Raw genomic sequence first — 24,196 nt, forward strand, 5'->3', positions numbered from 1 at the left:
TCTTGTGGGGGAAGGAAACATATGGATTGAAAAACATTTGCTCTTCATGCCAACCTGAACAAACAATCTCCTGTCTCTCATGAACACAACGTGCTTGCATTCTGAAAGGCCCTCAATGCAGGGACCAAAGGGAAAGGGACAACAAAAGTCAACAATAAGAGGAAAACAGCAGTGACAAGTGGATGTAAAATGTTGGCACTTAATACAGAACATTTTTATGCACTGGAGTTTTTGGGAATTTGCTTGGACTTTTTTGAGGGATGGGAGCTTTCTTGCCTTTTTATTTTTTTAAGTTTGGCTCAGATGAAAAAATTCCCTCTTAAAAATAAGTGATTTGAATGCTTCCTGATTATTTACTGTACTGTTTTTTCTCTCAAATCCTCTCTCAAGAAGTGTAACAAAAATTAAGTCTACTCTCAAAACACTCTGTGAACAAATCAGCAGGATACAAACTACATTTAAAAAGGTTAAAAAAAAAAAACCAAACCAAAACAAAAAAAATGGAAAAAGTCCCCAGAATAAACCTGCAGATTATATGTGGTACTGGCTTCATCTATTTGTATATGTACTTCCCAGCACTTCTAATTTATTTGGACCAACAGTACTTTATTCCTCAATCCTTTATTCCTACATTTCCAAACCCAAAGCATGTATGCTCCTCTTGCCAAGCAAAAAAAACCCCTCCACTTCTGTGTGGAAAACTCTCAACCCCTCAAATAATATCTGAGGTACAGACTAGAGCTCAGGTTGCCTAGATGAAGACAGGAAATCATCTTATTTAAACTGTGGACTGAACAGTGTTAGGTAATCTCATGTGCAACCTAAAGGCAAAGATCCTCTACTCATCTGAAGGTTTTAAGCAGAAGAAATTAGTCTGGTCTAAGTGATTTGTTTCCATGTGGTTAACACAAATGGAAGTTAAAAAAAGAGAAAAAGCTATAAGCAAACTCAAGGGTGTAAGGATGGATTAAGTGATGTGAAAACATTCTGAACCGCTCACTTTGCATAGCATCAAGAGGTTGTAGTTTTTGCTCTGAAAAGGACACAGGTGGCATCACAGACAGTGCTACTTGACCACATGCACATAGTTAGAAACAACCCCCAGACAAAACAGGCACAAACTGGAGCCAGCAGCTGCAGGCAGGTGACACAGTTCTGAAGTCACACGAAACAGGAGGATGTATCATACAGATAACAGGAACCAGGCCAAACATGGCTACTACCAACAGCCTCAGAAAAGAGGATAAAGATACCACACACCTCCCATCCCTGAGAAGACTCTCTTGGAGGTGAAGTTTAAATTGTCTGAGCTTCTGGGGAGAAATAGTTTGCATCAATATATTTGGGGACAACTCCTAATGTGACACCCAAGTGCCAGGTAAAAAAGTCTAGCAGTCATTTAATCCCATAAAATACAGCCATATATTCTTTAGCCATTTAGTCACATAAAATATGGCCGTAAATTCTTATCTAAATGCTAAACAGATTTTTAAAAAGTTTCACTTTTTCTTTAGCAGTAAATTATTAGCTGATTTATGCATGTTTCACTCCAACATCCTATGCTTTCTTAACTACTAGAAAACAGGCAGCTCAGAGAAACAACTGAGGCAGATGTACATGTTTATTACTTTCCACTACTCTTTATAAAATCAGGAGCTTTGAAATGCTCCTGCAGTCACCTGCTCTCTGAAGTTCTGACAGCACTGTGCAGCATTACAAGAAGTTGCCAAGTAACTTCTTTTTTATAGTAAATGGAAGAGTAATTTGTGTTAAAACCCCTCAATACAATGCAAGTCAACATGCACCATCATTCTCATGCTGATTATGTACTGCATCCTCTCTCCTCACTGTTTCCAAGGCAATGAAGGCAATTCAGATGTCCACCTTCACCTACTGCTTTCTCCCCCACTCCTGAACTTCCTGCTCTAGTTAGGGAAGGCACTCAGCCAAGTCCATAAATACCATCTTGCTAATAGCACAAGAGCAAAGCAACACTCTTAGTCAGCTGCTTTATGTTATCTCCCCAAAACACCCATTACTCCACCCAAGCCCTCATTCAGTTCAGTCTTTGTCTAGTATGAGACATGCACAGGTTGACCCTTGAAACATCAGGTCTGATGCTACCAACTCACTTCAGCAGTTACTGCAATTTAACTATATAAGATACCAAGTAATTAAAGCCTATCTAGCTTCCTTCTGTAAAATTAAATACCATTTTCCTGCTTTTACAGAAAGGTGGTGTCCTCATCATCATCCTGTATGTCCAAAACACTTCCAGAATAGTCTCTTTGAAACATGCTGAAGTCTGGCTTTATCTGTAGCACAAATGTTATATTGCCCTTTCACTGAAACTGGAGAATAGTGGTGTCTATTACATCTCATTAACTCCAGACCTATTGTCCTCCTTTATCGACAAGGAAACAAACAAAAATGGATCATTTGACAACACAAAATAAGCACATGAAACATGGATGAGACTTTTAGAATAAGACTCCCTTTGTTCACATTTGAGTTTCTGATGCCAGGCTAGCAATATTTTTCATTCATTCCTGATACCAACAGCAGGATCAAATAACTCGAAATTAAAGAGGCAATAGGAGGTACAGGTCATTAAAGATAAATGAAGGAATTAAAATCCACATAGATTTCAACAAGATCTAATAAAACCCAAGTGTGTTCATTTTCAAACAGCACATTATATTTTGGTTTTTACTTATTTAGATTGGATCACCAAGATGTGAAGGAGCCCACCAGCCTTGGAAAAACAGTCTTTATAAAATCATAGCACAACCAATTACTTGTCAATCATCCCTAGCAAAGTTTTAGAAATTTTCTGTTAGCTTTTCAGAGATTCCTGCACTCTCTTACCATAAATGCACATTATAGAACTTTAAGAATGGACAACATCCTACCTGTGTTTTTTGATTCCGTTTGACAGCGACTCCCCACTGCCACACACCTTTTCTTCGGACATGCCTGAAGTTATCGTATCTTTTGAATCCATGCTGTCCTCTAATGAGTAGGCTGCTGTTGTTTCAAACCCACTTAATGATTTTTCAGATTCTGAATCTGCAAAAGAGCAGGTGCATGTTAATGAATCTACCGCCTGTGCTACACTTCAGTCACTAACAGATCTCCTCGCCTTGTACAAAACTGAAACCTAAGTAGCCTACTGTGTCCTGATGACAGCATCCATTTGGTAAGTAACTAGTACTGCCAGAGACTGCTGCAGCCCAGCATCTAGGTATAAAGAAATTGCACAATAAGCAAGACCACAACACATTAAAAATCTTCTACCCAACTGAACCAAAATCTGGCATATTTCTTAAATTGAAGCTACCTGACCTTGCTCAGGACAAGTGCCAGTGCCATACAGATGCCAGTACCCTACCGAACAAACAGGTACCTTGAGCAATGACTCCTTCTTCAGTTAGGTCTAAGTTCTTAAGACTCTCAGTGCTCCTCACCAACCTTCACTTCCCAACTCACTGAGCAAGTATCAGAGAACAGGAGGATGTATCATATAGATAACACCAACTACGTAGGTCCCAGCAACGTCTAAGTGATAAGCTCACCAATCAGTAAGATAAACTTTGTACTGTGGAAGGCAGGTTAATAGTACAATCCACATCACATCTCAAACTAAACCAAACATCAACAACAACACCTTTCTAAGCAGTGTTCAGGTATTGCTTGTCCAGCTCTGGAGATGAGACAGTGCTGCCCCAAATCAGAAGATACAAACTTCCTAGCAAAGACTGTATTTTTGTGTTAGGTTTTCTTTCAAACCTGACAAGGATTATCCAACTGCAAGTTCCAGGAAGTGAGGGAGCAACTCAAAACATCAACTTCTGTCTCATTTGAAAAATTCTTTAGCAGAAACCAGGTACCACACTGAATGGTAAATAGTTAATGCAAGCCTCACTGCTTCTAAAAAAACATAGACCCAATCTACAGTAGAGCCTATTCCTGCCATGTACTGCTTCCAGCATATGCTGCTGCTCTTGGCTGCAAAACCCCAGAGAAATAACTGCAAAATTAGCCATTCTCTCACACACTCGTTCTAATTCAAAACCAGTAATCAAAATCTGCTGAAGTAGCAGCCAGTCCAAAAGAATATCTCATTCACAGCTGTCTACTGCCAGGTGCTTTCTTGTTTTGTCTTCAAAAAGCTATGCCAGTAGCTTCTCCAGAACATGTAAATTGTATATTGCTTTGTGTGTATATATATATAGTGATAGGAGGACTTTCTACCACATCCAGATTACGTAAAGGTCAGGAACAGAACAGAATCCTGATAGGATTGGCCTGGATAGGCTGTGTCACAATGTCTCCATACTTTCTAGAGAGAGAGATCTAGAAAGTAAAGGAGATCTTTCCTTTAATTTAAAACATCCATGCCTATCCTCATCAAGACAGTACTGAAATTAAGACAGTTGCTAGGGAATGAAAAGAACTGCCAGCTGGTGCTGAGGATATGTTAAAGAAGTGGACTGGCACTCCAGAAAATCTTCTCACAATTTTCCCCGAATTTGTCAGTCTAGTTCTGTGCCAAGTTATGATATAACATATCAAAGCATTAGTTTGGTGGGTACTATATTTAACAAGTAGGGTAAGGAAAAGCATTTTTACTTGGGAGAAGTTTGTTACATAAAATACAGGTTTATCCAGAGATCCTAAACCCAGGTAGCCAGGAAAACACAGTTTTCCTGCATATCCAAATACTGCAGAGAAAGAGACACTCTAGGAGTCTAACACAACTTGGGCCTCAGCTTCCTGACCACACAATAAGCTATAAATCCCCTGGAGGTATGTATTCCATCTCTCTTCTGGAAGAGCTGCTCAACAGTGCCAACAGTTAAGACAAGAAAAGCATGAAGCCAAGCCAGTAACATAAAGGAAACTCTGGCTCCTGTTGGGTCCTTTCTGCTCTTGTACCATCCAGAACAGTCATGCTTTCAGTCATAGTGTGCAAATTCCTTCCATCTGAGTTTCTGCAACAGACCCAGGACTCCAGAGCAGAAAGGCAAGAGCAGATAAGCTTCACAAGAACTGCCTGTCACTCTTGGATATGCTTCTCTGTACAAGAGAGATTTTTAAATACCACACACGTTCAGTTCTCCTCATGCTGGCCTTACATTGCCAAGAGATGATTCTGCTGGACTGAGCTCCACACCTGCAAACCTTTCCAGAGCTGTAGACACTGACCAGACAGCCTTCCCCAAGGAATGTGCTTTCCTAAAGCAAGAATACCATGCTATACAAGAAGAAACAGTAGAACAATGTAACACAACTGTTGTAAGAAATTGCTCCCTAGAGAAACCTCACACATTTCCCCAAGAAACAGAAAGTACATCAACAACAGCTCTTGCCCTTAAAGATCTCGGTCTCCAAACCCCTAACCTCAGCCACCTCCTTTAACCCAATGAACTTAGCAAGCCTTGAGAATTTGTTAGGGTGTCAGAGGGAACAAGCCTAGTTCTGTACTGTGAGCACAGATCAACAGGAGACTCAAACTGAGCTTTTCCCTGTGCACTTGCAGCGAACTCTTTTCTGAATTAAGATTTGCATACTCCCCCGTCACTGCAAAAAAAGATTTATATTCACAAGTTTCTACAGAGCAGCTGTCAAACAGATGACTAGGAGAAAATGAGGGTTTTTTTTAATCAAACTTAAGGGGCTGTGGGCTGAGGAGGGTGGAGAAGGAATAAGAGTCCCTGTTCAGTAGCCAAAATTTTAAAGTGATCTCTGAGACAAGACCAGGCTGACTAGGAAGCTCTCCAGCTCAGGAAACCTGAAAGAGTAACAGTACAAACACCAGCTACATTTTGCAAGAGTGGGAGAGCACTGGGAAACAGCAGAAGAAATGACAAAGTTAACTCAAGGGACCTCACTTCCTATTGCTACAACTGGTAAGTCTTCAGATGCAGATAGAAAAGTGTGGCCAATGTTTTTGATTAATAAATAAACCTGAGAAGTATAGTGTTTAACCATTGGCACTGTTGGGTTTCAACTCTGACCAGGTGTTTCCCATCTCTCTGAGATGTCTGAATTTGTTCATTTAACCTGTTCAAGGCAAGAAGTGACAGGCAGCAGTGTTCTCACAGAGGCTGGGAAGTATTTTTGGAACATGTTCCAAAAAAGCCACTTGACAAACTACTCTAAACATGGAAGGAAGGGCAAGAGGTTTCTATGCTTTTTGTACCATTTTTACTTTTAAGTGATCTGATTACTGGAGACAAACTAAGGAACAAGCAAAAGCAAGGGATGTAGTTGCTACTTCTTGTACCATTTAGGAGAGTTATTTATAAACACAGCACTGAGTACTGGTAGATACCAGCAGAAGCTGCACTATGACAGGTTAGCTTCAGTTAGCTACTTAAATATTCCTGTAGCTAAATAACTGTTTTTATTGCAAGATTGCATCTACTCAAAGCCATCAATAACCCTCACAACACACACAAAAATCCTGTTTGCAGAAAAATCCCCACCTCTCAGACAAAACCTGTTTAAAAGACAAAAACAAAGGCAGATCTAAACTTTCCCCAAACTGGGTGCACAATTTGCATATAAGAATGGAATGTGATCTGAAAGGCAAAAATCAATTACCTTTACCCTTTAATTCTTGAACTTCTTAGCCATTTTTAAGCAACATGGGTGTTCTCTGCATTCCTATTCCATTTTCATATGCTCCTCAGGTCTGTATTAATCAAAGCTAATAACTTCTCCAGCACTCTAGGAGATGGCATTGGTCTTTCGATATTTTGATACTTGTTCAGTGCTACTTCTGCCCCACCCTGCTTCAAAGATAGAAGACTTTGACACATGTTAAGCATCCAATCCTGAAAGTGAAAGCTGCAGCACTCTGCCTGGTATTGAGTTTAATTGCACATTTCCACCACTCCCATGATGATCAGATCAGCACACCAGGAAGCACTGTTAACTGACCTATGGATATCAGAGTTCAGATTAGTAACACCCTTAACTTTGCTCTTCTTAACACTGGATACCATGCTTTGGTAAGACAAATAACTTGCATTTTCTGGAGGTTCTTCATTTAATTTCTCTCTCATTGCAGGGATTTAGGAATTACTGCAACAGTCAAAAAGGACTGACAACAGTATATCACTTAAAAAGAAATGAGACTTCCAAAAATAAACTCCAACTTCAGTAAGTAATCTTACCACATTGCAAACATTTTCCTCATCCCAGTTTTGGGAAATGAAGAGCGTATTTCTGTAACTCTGGTCACAATTTCTACAAACAGAACCACACACCACAGACTTTAACAGTGAACAATTCATGCCAACACTAGCAGGTAGCATGGCTCAGGCTGGAGCAGATTTGCAAGAGGAACAGATGGTGCTGAAGACTTGACAATTGAACCAGATACGTTTCTAGTGCTGTTCTCTTCAGATCTGCTCTTACTCTGCTGCCATGGACTGAGTGCCCAATAGGAACTGGGCTGTATCTTCTGATTCAGCTTCATTCAGGAGCAATCTGATTGTTCTACAATGTGAACCAGAGCATGGCATATGGGGACAAGCAGCTGCTGCAGTGTGAATACATCCTTTTGATACACCTCTTCCTCAAAAATGTGCTTGAAAATTGCTCTGAATTGTCTCATTAGTGATACTTCCGTTGAGAGTAAACAAAAAATGTCTTTTATACAGACAAAATTCTCTAAAAAGAAAAACCAAAATGCAGCAGTGGCATCTTCTTTCAACCTGTCAAGTCAAAACTAACAATTCTTCAGCTCAAAGAGCAAACCTACTTATGCAACACTCTCACTTCTAAACTCACTCCTACAGCAGGGATTTAAAAATTCATAGAACTGCAAGCAGAAAAAGATGGCATCCTGGTAGAAAAAATACTCTAAGTAGTGGCATTTTCCCACTGACAGATATTATAACCTGTTATATCACCCTGTTAAAATACACTAGTGTTTGCTCAATCTCCTATACAACCAAGAAAGGTAATTCATGAACATGGCTGTTTGCCCAAAATCAATATAATTTAACATTATCAGTTTTCAAATCAGGTTAAGCAAAAGCTTTGCAGATAGTTGTAGCAATTTAGATTTCCAGAAACAACAAAAAATTATCTCCTTGAACCACACCAACAAAAAACTAATTTATTTTATGCTTAAAGTCAAAGTGGTAATATGTATTCAGCAGTCAAGAAAATACATCACATTTCCCTTTTTCTAGCCACCTCCCCATCCCCACCCCTTCAGAGACAGAAAGGACCCTAATCTCTGCAAAGCACTAAATATGAACAACCTAGACAAGAGAATCTAACACCAGTCTGATTTAAATGATGGACAGACAAGAAAGTAAGTCTGCCCCAGAAAATTATTTAAAATGCAATTAAGATGAACTATGTCAAGTAACTTCTCCCAAAGGAGAAAGAAACCACGTTTGGGTTTTTTTAAGTATGTTTCTGCACATATGTACTCAGCAAGTTTCACAATTTTACAAATCCACTTGATATGATTTGCTTGCAGCTTGCAAGGACAAAACTACCACCTCTGACAACAGGAGAGGTGGCTTTGGACACTTTCATTTAAACAGTATTTAGAGATCAGGTCAGTTATGAGATGTAGCAACTAGCAGCTCTTTAAAGCTTAATATTCTCTATATGCACAAAGCAAGCCCAGCTGGAGAGACTGCATTCCAACAGCATCAGATAAAGAACTATTCTCTGCTTTGTTGACAATCAAAAGAGCCTGAGGCCTTTCAGCAGAATTGTTCCTTTGGTTCCAGAGGAAGAACCTGTTTTAGTGTTCCTTAGTCTCTTCTTCTACTTGAAGACTTGATAAATTTGCTGCTGTGCCAAACAGCAAAGTCTGCTTCACTAAGTTGATTCATTATGTTCCTGTGCATAGACTTCCTTTGCCTTTTTTTTTTTTCACAGCGTAAGTTTCTCACTGCAGAACACCTATCAAGGAGTCTGGGAACACTGCTTTTCTCATCTGTCAGAAGCATCACAGTTCAGTTCACAGAAAAAGTAACCCCATACTTGCTAGTGAAGTTTGCCATCACAACCCAATTGTCTGCTGCAGTTAGATTATGTTCACCCTCAAGCTTTTCCAGATCCTTCCTAGTTGTAGGCTGGCGTGTGCTGCCAGATTAGCCAGTTAGAGCTACTACTGAGCTGCACTATGTACAGACTCTCTATACAAATGCACATTGTAATCATCTCAGGCAGTTCAGAATCTTCCAAAAAAATCACTGCAGGCATGTTCTGCACATAAAATTATGAAAGATACTAAAGAACAGATAGGAAAAGAAAAGACATTCAAGAAATGCATGTAGGATTTTGATCCATCCTTTTCTTTCATGTTTAACACTTCAAGTATATAAAATTGAAATAGAACAAGCCTTTCTTAACATCATTATCGCCCAAAACTACGGATTTTTAGTCTGATTTCAAAGCTGAACAAAGCAAAAAGGACACACCACCCGGACAAAGCAAGTCAGAAGGCTACAAGATACAGTTACCTCTCCCAAAATAGGAGCCTTATGTTTTGCTATTTAAAAAAAAGGGTGTATACTCCCAAGCAATGAGACCTTTCATTTCTGTCCTGTGGTTTTCTAGCCTTTGGTCATGCTAAGGTGAAGCAATACAAGTCTACAGGTGAACTCTGGCAAATTTTTAGAGCCCTGCTCACAAAATGCATTAAGCATACTCCTAAAATTATGTTAGAAAGGCAGAGATTTCACTTGAAGTGAGACTGTTTCCACCTTCTTCCCCCACCCCACCCATCCTCGAGGCATTCACTACACACATGCTGTCTACACACTCACATTCTGGACATCACCACTTACCTGAAACAGCATCATAGAACTGCTCTTCACTGAGGATGCTGAGAGGTGGAGATCCCTTAACCAGAGACTGCTCTAGTTCATGGTGCTCTGTAGCGAGTGTCTCTAATGCTTCTGACAAGATCTTGTTTTTCTCCTGCTCATGCTCCAGTTTCAAATTCCTCACCTATAAGTAGACACACGCATGAATAAAATCTCATCTCTCTGAAGAATGTGTAGCTGGAAGCTGTTCAGAAAATAGATTCTAATGAATAAATAACTAGCAAACAGCTGGAACTGAAACCACATGGATTAATCAGAATATTACAGTACTTGTGTGATGACAATAAGGTTGTTAGTCAGCATATTTAGTAGCTAAAAAATCTGACACACAATCTGACAGTATCAATCACAATTCCATAAGTGAATTCAAGCCTAACTGTACCTTAAAACTGAGGGGAAACATTTACAGCTCTGCTTGGATGACCCTAACTAGAGTCAGTGACCAGTTTCTACAAGCACCAAGCTCCTTCTACTAGTCTGCTCCAATTTAGGCCAAGCAGCACCATCTAAATTGAATTACAGAACAAATGTGAATGCCAGCTACAAATAACTGCAACTGAACTATGAGCTGAAAACATTTAACCCTGAAGATTACAGTAGGAGGTTAAAAAAGAAATTCCTCTGGTGATTGACTTAAATGTCAATATAAACAGTCTTCCCTCTGAACTCCCTGAACACTTTACCAAGGAGCCAGAAGTTCACAAAAAGAGAAGCCCAGCCACCAGATGGTGGACTTTAAAACCCACACGTGCAATAGGCTCCAGAGCAGATGAAGTTATCCATGTTGCAAGTTCAGTACTAGTAATGGGAAAGCAGCATGTCCTTTTTTTTTTTTTCTGGTGCTTCTCTGCCTCCTCTGTCTCCAGCAGAGGGGAGAGGGCTGTAACTGAAGGCTCGGAAATTCAGAAATTGCCACTTCTCCCAGCCCAGCAAGGCTTCAGTTGCTACCTCTCCTTCATTCCCTAAACCATCAAATCTTTCTCTTTCTCCCTTCCAGTCCCTTTTTAAAAGCATCCCCAAACCCTGCCTTGTCCTCCAGTTTACTCTCAAAGGTCAGTTTACAACACTAATTCCCCCTCCACCAAGAACATGCAAGGACATGACAATTAATCTCTTGGAACAGTTACAGGGACAACTTACACATATACCAACATTACCTTTTTGAATCTAATTTAAGAACTGTTTGTATGTCCTCTCTGGTTACAGTTTACATTAAAGGTTTACTTTGGAGGCTTCAGCCCCCTCAGTTATAACCACTTCTCAAACAGTGGATTCAGAGCTGAGCACAAAAGAGGCTAGCAAGGAGATATTAAAAGAGATTTGGCACATCCAGAAAAGAGCTTCTATGCTGGTGGAAACATATCCTCTAGAGAAAGATTTATAGAAGAAATTTTCACCCCCTCAATTGTGCCAAATACTAAATCAGCTGTTTTGGCTGCCAGGCTCCAAGTGTAAGGGGGAAATCCAATTAAATGATAATTAAGAGAGTACAAAATTGGGTTGCTAATTGAAAGCAGAAAAACCAGTAAGTCACTTACTGTCTAATAGTTTTACTCTGAACAAAATGAGAAAAGTCTGGACTAGTTACTGTCGCTTTCATTTAAAGTTCACTCTGACAGTACCAATGAAGCCAATTACTGCAATGTTTCATACAAATCAGACATGCCACTGCAAAAGATCTGTTATTAGGCAGTTTCTGCTAAATACATTTGGTATACTGTCAAATAGTTATGGAACCACCCACTTAGAGAAACAGCATCCGTGTTTTACTTTCCTGACACAGGCAGGATAGATGACTGAAAATAAAACAGTACTTCTCATTCTTATTGAACAGCAAAGTAAAACCAGTTATGAAAATGCTATTTGCAAAAACATTGTTTTTGCAGGATTAAATTAGATGCCATACTGCTCTAATGCTTTGGTAAGTGATTTGAGCAATTTAAATCCTTATCTAAAACTTACAGCAAATTGAAGGAAAATCAAAACAATCTAAAAACCAGATGGACCTTTTCAGCATCCTTTAGTCACAGCTGTGTGCCTAAGAAGCAACAGCACACACAAGCCTATAACCACACCCGCTCCAAAAAACTATTTTCTTGACTTTGTGGTTCATCTGTCCTATCACAGTGCAGAGCTATGCAGAATTGCAAAAGGTATACTACAAATAAATTCCCTTTTTGTAAAATCAACTTCCAGCTTTACAGTAAGATTCACTTTTCTGTGTATTCCCAGGTCTCCTGGTAGCCAGACACTTACTAACACAGCAATTATATACCAGGAGGTAACAAAAACCCAAAGCTTTTCATCTTAAGCTTTTTGCTTGAAACTGTTGGGATGCTCATTTATAACTGAATAAAGTGGTTTTAAAGCAACTTTAATCAATATTTGGGGGCTTGAGATGAAAATTGTAACATTTTTGTCAACAGTATGGAGTTTATGGGATGAACACACACATTCAGACAGAATCCAGAGATTGTCCTATCAAAGTCTGGCACCTCCACACTAATCATTCCTTGAGGGCTGTTGTCAGCAAACACTGCAACAACACCACATCCTTAAGCACCAAAACAGTTTCACCATGCCAACATGAGAATGACAAAGGATTTTTAAAATTGTTCTACTACCCTTATTTGATTGATTTTACCTATAGAGAAGCAATGCTGGGAGAGATAAAGCTGGAATAACCTTGATGTACCAAGAATACAGTAGAAAGAACTTTGCTTGAAATAAGGTTTTTTTTTAACACAAAGCTTTAAGAGATACCTCCATTATGTCAATAATAAAAGTCAAGGTGATGAGGTACACCTCCTAAAACCTACTTGCAGTAAACTGAATGTAAAGAGAGGATGCTGTTGTTTTGTTTTCTCAGAATCACACACTTCCTTCCAAGTTTAACATGAATCACTGCACAGATTAGTGCTGCTTTCAGAACCTAAGTTTATTGAACAATGTAATTGACCAACTGAGTGATAGGTTTTCCCAAAATGTAAGCAGCAGATTGCCGTTATTCATAATTTTGCCATGCTCTATTTCTCGTTCACAAGACATGGTCCTGTTCATTCACAGTCAATGAACTGGATTCTGAGGTGAATTAGTCCATCTACCTAGCTACTTCACCACCATTTTTTGAGATGTCATTTCAGCTTTACCCCTTCTGCAAAAGTTGTTTCTTTCCCATTGTGTCTTTCTTCAACGTCCCAATACAAAAACATCTGCGAAATTACAGAACACAAAGTGTAGGATTCGTATAATAAGCAGGAAGAAGAGCATGAAACAAAGTTTAGAATAATTTTCCTCTATTAAGCTGGATGCAGAGAGACCAGTTTTTTCAGTGAAGTATCACCTGATTTTGTGAAGCTGCATCAGCTGAATACTAAAACATTTAATGAACTGACACAAATATTTATGTAATGTAGCAAATATCACACCAAAATGATGCAGATACTTATTGTACACACAGTTCTGGAAACCCAGTCTGAGCATGAGGAATTACTGGAAGAATTATTTCATTGACAGCATGAGTAAGGCACAGCTTGTAATACAGCCAGGGTTTCTGTACTTTCCATGGTGGTGCCTGAGCTGAGAGAGAGACAGATGGCAAATTGTGCTGGGTTCAGCTCCTCATCTTCCAGCTATGGAATGGCTGCCACCTATTTGATCCCTGTCAGTGGTGCCCACAATGCCAGTGCCACCAGCAGCACTATGAGCTTTCCTCTGAGCTTTACACAGAAAGTGGCACTGAGTGCTCAAGAGAACCCTGGACAAGGCCAGCTGAGTTCCCAATGCCCAGCTGGCCAGGCCTTCTACCTTATCCTTGTCAGGAGTTGTTCTGCACAACAGCAAATAGCTCTCAATAAAGCTGGGCTTGTGCTCACACTGTTAGACAGAGACACTTGTGATCGGTCGTGCTTCCATCTCTAAAGAGAATGGTATTACAGTCAAACTTCAGATTCACTATTTCTGATGGAAACTATCTACCCTTGTCTCACAGGAGTAAACAATCACTCCATCATTATCCTTACAGCTACAGACACAGCTATAACCTCAGACTGAAGTCTTAGTGGTTCTCTGTCAGTGTATCTAGGTCAGTGCAACAATCCACTTTTAAAAATGTATTTCTCCAGCTGAAGTGTTTGATATCCACGGTCTGGTAACTAGTTTCACTTTTGGTTTAACTGAATGGAAATCTGCTTCAAACAGCTTCCTATAACATTCCTGTAAATGCTACCACATTGTGAGTTTAAATAGTAAAAGTGAGTTATTTTAGCAATTAAAATTCTCTTTCTTTTGTTAAAGGAAAGTAACAAACTATTTGCAGATATTCCTATTGCCTTTCCATGTTATCTGAAATCCTGCTAAGCACAAGAGCATGGTTTAAAAGTTAACTTCTTCATTGTGTAATACTGGCAGAAACTTCCCGTGTCTATTCCAAAATATCAAAAAGCTTATCTGTGTGTAACAAACACCAGTCCCACTCCATTTTGTACTCTCAGTCTTCCTTAGGTAGATGGCAGACCAGTAACAAGCACCAAAGCACTCTTTTTTCTCTTTTTTATCCCCTTTTTCTTTTTTTAAAGGCTGAAGTCTTGAACTATATCAGCACAGCCTGTAACCAAGGCCTCTCTGTCCATCCTGAAGACATCTTAGTACAATACACAAAATACTTGCTTTGTTTGGTGCTGGATGCCTTTAATATAAATTAATGCACAACAACAGTGGCACTTCTGTGGGGCAGGAAAGGATCACACCACTCTACGCCCAGCTTATAAACGATCATCTCAGCAACACGCTATTGCAGCTGCAAATAAACACTAAGCCAAACATATAGTGAGGAAGGCATAGAACAAATACAGAGACCTCAATAATATGCAGTGCAACATGCTTTCAATGTTAGAACAGTAAATTAAAAGACAGCATACCTTAGATCCTACTTCTCCTGGACTGAGAGAGAAAGGACAGACTTCACAACACCGGAGTGTGATTTAGCTGAATTTTATTTTCAAGCTCTCAACTTCAGTGTAAGGAACGACTGCTCAAAACAGAGACTTCAGAGTTGTGATGAAAGGGAGCACCTTCTCTTTCAGAGAGAAACCACGAGGGGATCTGAAGGCAGACTCTGCTGGAATGTCAGAACACTGCGTACCAACCCTGCTCTGCAGTAAGCTGAACACCAGAGCTGCCTGTGACACTGCCTCACCAGCATCTCTGATAACTCAGAAAGGAGGGTCTGGTTTTCAAAGTGAATGGCTTTGTCCAACTGCCACAGAAATTCCATTCTCCCAGAAATGTCATTTCTTATGGGACATCTGCCACAAAGCACAGAAATGAGGTGCAAGTTTTCAGTAGGAAGGTAGGGGTAGTCTAACACCTGGATGGAAATTAACACATAACCAAGGAATTAGAAAAACACTGCTATAGTAGAACTAGCCTTTTATGTGAACATCTCCTGATGCTTTCTGTAATAAAATAAAGCAAATCAAACCTGCCATTTATTTCACACTACATCTATTCATATGAAGCTGACTGCTTCCAGGGTCAGCTACACCAACAGGACATACCATCCTGAAAGTCAGAACTTACAAAGCACTGCATTGTAATACATCACACTACAGAAAACACATCACAGAAAGTACTGGGAATCCAAAACGAGATCTCTGTCCCTTCTTCTGTGATTTTCATACCAAACAAAAACCCCTACCAAAAAATCCAATGCAAAGAGTGGAAACCACAATGTCGATGCAGAGTTTGATATGTATGCAGTTTGTCTATTCTAACAAGCTCATACAGTTGCAATTTTGCTGACAGTACAATACAATCCCTATTGCTAGTGCCTTCTTGCATAAGCCAGTCTTTTGTGATGTCCAGTTTGAGCTAGTGCTCAGTAAATCTTTCAATGCAGAATGAGAACTAAAAAGTTTTATAAAGAGCCAGGCCTGCTTCTGTGTCTTGAACAAAGGAAGAAATGTAAAGACAGTATTTTCCTCAAGGTATATCTGTTTAGAAACAAACAGTTCTATATATTTTGCTAATAATATCCAATTTCAAAGCACGTTACTGCAGCACTAGTTCTACAGGACAGACTTCTATGAAAAGTACTGTTAAGACTTTCTGCTACCTGGAATAGTACCAAATTGCTGCTTAAGCTGCTACTAAAGTGGAAACTGAAACCAGATGCTCACAAAGAGAACTCACTCCAAAATTTCTCATAGTTTTAATCATACTTGAACTTCAATACAGGATGCTTCCCAGAAAGAAAACAAATTTTAGAAAAGAATTGATTTTTACCTCTACCCACTAAGCATACATTAGTATATGATATGAATATGCATAAGCCTGCTTTTCTCTTAACCTTCCACACTCAAAAAGCAGGAACAGTTCTAGTTTCAGAATGTATTGCTGTAAGTATGCTTCAGTTATATGAGGCACTAGATAAATAAATGAGTGATTTACAAATACTCCTATAGCACTTCAAAAAACTGCAAGAGTCACAGCTCAGATCAATTTCATGAAAACATCCCCAGATTCCTAAAGCACGTATTTTACACAAAACTTTTGGAGTTCTGATCTGTTTACACACAGGCCCTTCTACAAAGAGCCTCCTGCTGACTCACTACTCCCTAGCACCATCAAGCACAAGGGACTTGTGACAAATGTCTGCTATGTAAACATATGTTAACGTCTTGCATCCTAACTCTTCATTTACTCGAGTAAACTAGGTCCTGTAAACGTCATCACAGCCTTGGCTCATCCCAGGGAACAGAGGACTGATCCAAAATAGGTCATGCTTTACTTCAGCCATTGCTTCTTGCTCTGGTTTCCCCTCTCTGTGCCATAAACCTGTCAGTTACCTGGCTTCAGAGATCTATCAGACCTAAATCCAGCACAGTTAGAAAGCGAAAGTGACTTGAACTACTGCTACTGCAACTACTGAAAAGCAAAACAAGATGTGATCATTTAATCAAGGAGGTAAGCTGAGCTCACTGATGATAGGCAAAGGGTTATTTACTGTATCACAAGACAGCATCCGTCTTCATCTCCACAGTCCAGCCAGCTGACTCTACAGCATCAGTGTATGTTACTGAGATCGTTATATTCAAAAGAGAAAACACACTTGGAAGGCAAACATAACAGCTGGCTTGCTTTCAGACCCACATACAGAAAACACCAATACAGTTTCTTTTAGTACAAAGGCTGAAAGACCCACATGCACACAACCAAACCCCATACATACCAACTTAAAGTCCTGGTGATCTGTTCCCTTACATCCCAACCCAAAGTCTATAGAAGAAAGCAAAGACTTTGTAGAACAAGTCATACGACTGCCTCAGTCATTCCCCCCATGAACACAAGAGCTCATTGTTAGTCAACTAGGAATATTCACATTGAAGTTCAAGAGGATGAGTTTAGCACAGCTGATTTGGAACGACTGCATTTCATCCTTCTGGGCACAAAGTTGTAGCATTTCCCTATACTTGATTTATTAATATAATTCACTTCTGCTAATGAAGGAAAGGATGAGGTATGATCATAAAACTTAGAAAAATACAGCAGAAGCACTAGTAGAAGCAAGAGCCAAATATCATTCACAGAGAAAGAACTCTTACTTTGCCAGGATCATGTCAAATCAGGCAGACATTTAGGCTGTAAGAGAACTGCCATTCAAGGGAAAAACTGGAGATGCTGAGAGCATGCAGCATCCTTCTCCCAATGTACATGTCTAATATAAAATTTCATCATTCAAGACTGCTGGGATAACAGTTTCTGAACTAGCCACATGCTAGGGACAAGGACTGTTTGCCTCCCACCTCTCCCTCCTAAGACACTAACACTTCCTCCTCAACACGGACCTTGCTGCCCTCCTTCCCCTCTCCTGTTTCCACATTTGGCTATGTCAAAGTCTGTTTATTCAGAGGCTGCTGAAGCACTGCAATTTTAACCAGTGGAGAATGTTGCAGTTCCCAGCCAGGAACCTGTCTAAGAGCACATGAGCAAACTGCAAAGACTAATTGCTGACTGCAGATTAGAAGGCTGGTTTTGGCTTAAAATCTTGGATTTAAGCTTTTTTATCAGAGAAACTGCTCTCTTCAAAGTGTTTCTACACAGGCAAGACTTAAAAAAGCTCTTACTGGCTTGGTTCTAAAGTGAGACTCAATGGAAACTCCAAGTTTTCCTCTCAAATGTATTTGTTTTTCACATTTTACTTAAACAATTAAACTGTAATCTGATAAATGTCATAAGGTCTGCTTAGGTTTGAGAACTGCAGAAGTTGCCAGTCTCCAGAGCCCATTCTGTCCCTACTTGTGTTCCAGTACTATAATGCTGATTAGTCAAATATCAGGACTTCAAAGAAAAAGCCTTCTGATTTTGCAATTTTCTGTGAAGTATTGTTTCTATTCTGAGTAATGTTGAAATTAAATATGGCTGCTATTCACTCTTGCCAATACTAATGCCAAACAAGCTGGATTCAATGACATCTGCAGTGATGCACCCATTTGGGAAGCACATTTTGAGTTGCAGAGCTACAAGATTACCAGGAAAAATAAACTACAGCCCAAGGATATTTTGCTGCCCCAGTGAGATTAAGCATTTAAGTTCTCAGAGGCATATGCCACAAGTAACTTTGCTCAAACTGAACTCATTGAAGCTGATCTATTATACTGATGCCAACAGAACCAGAACAGCATACTGCTGCATGCTTTCAGACCCAGTAGGGACAATATTTTGTCTTCTCCCTTTGAGGGACTGGACATCTTTGAAGTCTGCTTGTCTCACAGAGAGACCAGATTTTAAGATGCACGGGTTCTTAACGTATACAGGAAACATTTTCTTTTTATTCTTAAGGACTGTTTTGAGAATAGATCTAAAGGCAGTTTTGATCTAACTACTTCCCTTAAGTATTCTTCTGTATACACCACTGATTACTTTGATCAACCCCTTTGTAATCTCTCCCCCACACTTCTTCCCAACTGGATTATGGCAAATGCATGCAATGTTTTTGCCATGTTTTTGTTGGCTCTTACTGGCTTACTAGTGCTGCTGGACTCAGTTGTTGACTCAGAGGGAAAACAGCTTCCTATTAAAAAAAAATTAACACTTCTGAAGCTGGCTGTCTGCTCTACAAGCTCTGCATAGAGAATCCTGTTAATTATTCATTATTCAGGAAGTCTAACAGGTAATTTTAAAAAGAAATACCAAAACAAACATGCATGCACGTACAGTTGCTCTGCATTTCTGAAAAACTCAGATGTCTCCCTTGCTAGTTTTTATTTCATTTTGGACACGAAACAAATATAAGTAAAAAATGTTACACAGCTCAGAAATCAACAGTGAGTTTTACAATGCAATGCTGGAGTTCCTATCTCCAAATAAAATCCACCTTGGAAAGCATTCTTTGCTGTTTCTGTTATAGCCCAGAACACATTCTTCCCACATTTACAATACTAAAGAATCTGACTTCAAAGACCAATACAGATGCAAAAGCCCCACTTTTACTTCAGATTTTAGAAGGACATGGAGCATTAAGAAGATTGCCCCTTCTTAGGGATGATTTTCCTCTGAGACAGGTTTTATCCTTACTCCTAAGCAGGCAATAGCCATCAGACTTCAGCCAGGCCCTGGGCAAGACATGTCCTGAAATCAGAGTACAGCACACAGACATTTGTCCAGCAGTTAGAGCAGACAGATAAATATGCTCTAGAGTATGGAAATTCAGTGCAGAACTAGATAATCCCAATGTTCTCATTTAGTGGAACTTGTCTTTTCTCCTTATGAATGATCTCAAATACTTTTGCCCTTATGTGATAGGAACTTTCTATCGTTGCTGTGTTTGTCTGCGCTTTCAGAATTTTTTTCAAGAACATTGCAGCAAAGCTATTTACTGTTAAGTCATGTATTTATTACTCTCCTATAAGCAATCCAGTAGCAACTACAGTTCAGAGGAAGAGATCCCAGATTAAACTTCTAATAAGCTCTTTTACAAACTTCTCCAATAAAGCTCACTGGCTGCTAGAAGAGAACTTGATTTGATGAAAGTTCTAAGTTCTCTCCACCCCAGGCTGAAACAGAATTTGACAATCTAGAATGACACATCATTTTTTAGATTCAATAAATTGCATGTGTGAATAAAGGCAATAGTAGAAAAGCACAGATCATATCACCAGCTGATCTTTGACACATGGTTCCTTGAAATTTTCTAACACTGTTGTACTGGACTGCTCCTTAAGTATTTGCATCTCTAAGGATTGTTCAAACTAGAGAATAGAGGGCTCAGGGCAAACCTCATCTATATAAATACCTGAAGGGAGGATGCAAAGACAACTGGAGCCTAGGTCTTCTCAGTAGTGCCCAGTGGCAGGACAGGAAGAAATAGTCACAAGCTGAAAGGCAGGAAATCCCCTCTCACTGTCAAGAAATATTTTTTTCACTGTGATGCTGACAGAGCACTGACACAGGCTGGTCACAGAGGTTATAGATCCTTTATCCTTGGAGATACTCAAAAACCATCTGGACATGATCCTGAGCCAGCAGCTCCAGGTGGCCTTGACTAAGCAGGAGGAGGTGGACCAGAGGACCTCCAGTGGTCCCTTCCAACCTCAACCATTTCCATTTTGTTCTTCTGAGAAATTAGGGTTTAGGCCTTAGCCCAAAAAGTCACTTTAGAGGTGGAGGAGACACAGGTCAAACAAAACTAGATTTCTGCTATCCATGCAGATGCCTGCAGTCTAAGGTTTCCTTCTGAGTCTGAAAGGCTCAGCCAGCTCATTTTAACCTCAATTTGATTTGTCTGACCTTGCAGCAAAGTGTTTCACTGGAAAAACACACAATCCAATTTGGATGCATAGCACAGGATACATCCTCAATTAATAATCTTGGCATTTCCAGAAAGGTATAAACTACTGACATACAGGGATTACCACATTACCTAGAAGAGGTATACTATTATCTTGACAATTCAAGATTTTTCCTCACCACAATGATAAAAGCCTTGTTTACGGGTGTCCCATTAGTTCATGCCTGTCAGGTCAAACCCACCAAGTTCCTGCAGATGCTTTTCTGCTGCTGAAGCCCTGCACAAGGCCTGGAGGCTGATACTCCGACCAATTACACTGAATATTTCCAGGCAAGATAAGAGTAGTTTTGTTCTCTCTATTGTTTCTCCCACCATAGTTCTTGACTCAAAAAAAAAAAAAAAAAAAAGAAGGGATGTGCAATAGTGACACTATTACAAGAAGCTGTACTCCTATCTAAAGGTCATACATATTTGAACAAGATTTTGTTGTGCAAGCAGTGCAGCTCTGGCAACACAAAACTCCCTGAAGCAGATAAAAAAGTTTGCAATCAACTTCTATGTTAAAAAGCATCCCTACATTATGAAGGTACACTGCAGAACCCCTTTGAATAGGCATGTTCTAAAATTCTCCAAGTCTCCTAACATATCTATGGATCCAAGAGTTACTGAATTGATGTCCCCATTTTAACATTAATAATGTAGTCCTGACAAACATGTGAGGAGAGAAAACATTCCTATTCAAAAAAGGAGCCTACATTTACCTTACAAATGATTTAACATGAAGCTATGCAAGCAAAGTATGCACATCACAGGTGTCACTCCCAAAGACAAGATGTTCAGAGGAGGGCTGTGCTTAGAAAGCCAGGCATCCTCTTTATACTGGACTCATCAGGATGTTCACAACAAATGGATCCACTCTACCTTAGCATTTCTTTGCAGCAACATTATGTTCCATTTATAGTGAACTGAATTTGTTTTGTGTGTGCTAATCAACCAACCCGGATAACACAGGACTGTATTTCACATTTGTACATAATACCAAAAGCATTTATTATTAAAGTGTATTATTGCTGCATTTCAAGGAGAGTGACATTAACAATACAAGCAATACAGCGAAAAAGTTTACTAACAGTCCTGTATGAACAGGCATGGCATGTACCTGCAAGGAGAACTACACCACCAGGGATTGACTCTCAGGATGTAAATACTTTCTGAACACAGCCCATTTACCAATTCCACTGATATCGTCAGTGACTCAGCAGCTAGCATTATACTAAGGCATTTCATCACTGGACAGCACTTCTGTATAATATTAGAACAAACACACTTCTGTATGCACTAATATTAAAACAAATAAAGCTTTTAAAGTTACCAGCTTTCTAGGGGGCTGAGGAGAGAGAGGCCAACAAGTACGCATTCGGCCATAAGATTAAAAAAACAGACAAGAGGTCAAATTCCACAATTGCTTACCTTTGTAAAAATGGTATCAGCTCTAATAAGTCAGAATTTTTAAAGAAGTGAAAAAAGCAGTTCTGGTTGAAATACCATGACTGTGACCTGGTTAAGTTTAGGTTAAAAACCAAAACACAATGGACAACATACCCTCCCATAAGCACTAATACTGCCTAAATGGAAATCATCCATTTTTTTTTTCTTCATTGCTAGAAGACCCCTGTATTTAATGGAATCAGAAGTGACTAAAATAAGCCAACCAAAAGAACCCAGAAAGAACAACAGAAAGTAAGTTTAGACTCAGTCACACTTCTTTATTCAAGGAAAGGCTGCACATGGACAGCTTACTAGCCCATAAGGCAAGAGATCTGGTATCACTGAAGTTTAAGGAAGCCAATAAAACTAAAATACACTAAAATTCCACTACATGACAAATTTAAGATGATTAAACAACTTAAAGTGACACAAAGCCTCAAGTTACTTATGCTGCCCAGAAATACTGCCTTTAAAACAGCTTCACACAAAATACATGCCTAATAAAGAGTTAAATTTTCTGTTTCCTCTAAAAGCATGTGTTATTATCCAGTACTAGATAGATTACATAAAATTTATTATTCATATGTGTAGAAATTAATTTTTTAAAATATTACTCTCATAAAACAGCTTTTATCAGACTTACACAGGACAAGAAGCCTTACTTTCTTATATATTAATTTTTCATAAATTAAGTTTCAAGAAAGAGAGGTCAAGAAGAACAATAAATCTCCAGAGAATTAGTAAAGGTGTGTGACCACAATTATCCAGTTTGGTGTTCTGATGTTTTATGCAGCCGAGACAAAACTAGACCACTCAGCCAGACTGTGACTGCAGCCAATTATCTCACACATTTGCATGCAAAATCCCAGCAAACAAAGTTAATAGGTATAGTGCTATGCATAGAAGTTCTGCCTTATGCACTGTTGTTTTTCCTGAAATGTTACCAGTCCTCAGCTGACAATACACTAGCTGGCTGGGAGCAAACAAGTTTTAGAAGTCTGCTGTTCAACCATTCTTCCGAAATACATCAGGTAGAAATTAAGCCAGAACATGGAAAACAAGCTGATCAGTTTTACATGACATGATGACATCACAATGACATCAGAAGATGCATCCTTCTCATGCCAGTTTGTTTTCCAAGCATGAGAAGAAAACAAATAATATTCTCATATCACTAAGTAGTGAAAACACTTAGAGAAAATATCCATCTCACACATTTCTTTTTCTGCTTGTCTCCATCAGCGTGGAGACAAGCATAATTTTGGAAATACATTCATAGAAAACAGAATTCCTAATTGATATTTGAGATGCTTACTCCATCAAGAACTATTCCATTAAACTTGATTGCCACTTGGTTTTTCCCCCTGCAGCCTCAGCTAAGACTGTTTTCTCAACATTAAAAATTAAGTATTTAAACAAGTGGTAGACAAGACCTTAGAAGAAAACCTCAGAGCAGGAGCTGCAGAAGCACATTAAGGAGGAGTCTCATTTCAAACCAGTATGTTTTTACACTGTGTTTCCCCAGAGGCCCATGAATGGATTCCAAGTTAGTTTACACGAGGCTGCTTAAGAACAACCTCCAACAAAAACCACATCTACAAGCTAAGCTTTGAATAAGCATTAACCCACTGTGGAAAGTGCAAGAACAGGTTAGCAGTGGGCTTCCAGGTGGGCTACACAGTGAGGAGCAGGGAATGCCTTCAGACAAGCTGTCTGATCAGCTTCCATGCAGGCTCTTTGAGACACAGGCCAGGAAGAGTTTCCCTGTCTCTAGAAGTCAGTATGTCACTTTATACCCTTCAAAGTTAACCTCTTTCCTTGTAAATGCTGATATGCTGTACCAGCAATCTTGAAGAAAACAAACATATGAAAATAAAAAATCCCCCAAAACCACAAAAAAACCAAACCTCCAGAGTTGTGACCCTGCTGTACTAGAAAGACCTGAAGCACTTGACTTTTACCCTGCAGTAACATCTGAGAACATCTGTAAGCCACAACCATCTTTCACCTAGAAGCCTTTCCAATATAGCACTTGACCAAGGATCTTATC

General features: G+C 39.4%; 1 protein-coding gene across 6 annotated transcripts in view; it reads right to left on the minus strand.

Annotated features, from left to right (window-relative positions):
- The window catches only part of OSBPL1A (oxysterol binding protein like 1A), a 75,843-nt gene that overhangs the window by 18,961 nt on the left and 32,686 nt on the right, over positions 1 to 24,196 (minus strand). For all 6 annotated transcript variants that reach the window (XM_079300784.1, XM_079300781.1, XM_079300783.1 and 3 more), the window contains 2 exons: positions 9,831 to 9,993; positions 2,913 to 3,069 (listed from right to left, as the gene is read on the minus strand). In XM_079300784.1, coding sequence (XP_079156910.1) covers positions 2,913 to 3,069; positions 9,831 to 9,993 — 320 coding nt within the window. The remainder of the gene's footprint in view (positions 1 to 2,912; positions 3,070 to 9,830; positions 9,994 to 24,196) is intronic.

Source organism: Erithacus rubecula (genome assembly GCF_903797595.1).
Source record: "Erithacus rubecula genome assembly, chromosome: 3".
Taxonomy (NCBI): domain Eukaryota; kingdom Metazoa; phylum Chordata; class Aves; order Passeriformes; family Muscicapidae; genus Erithacus; species Erithacus rubecula.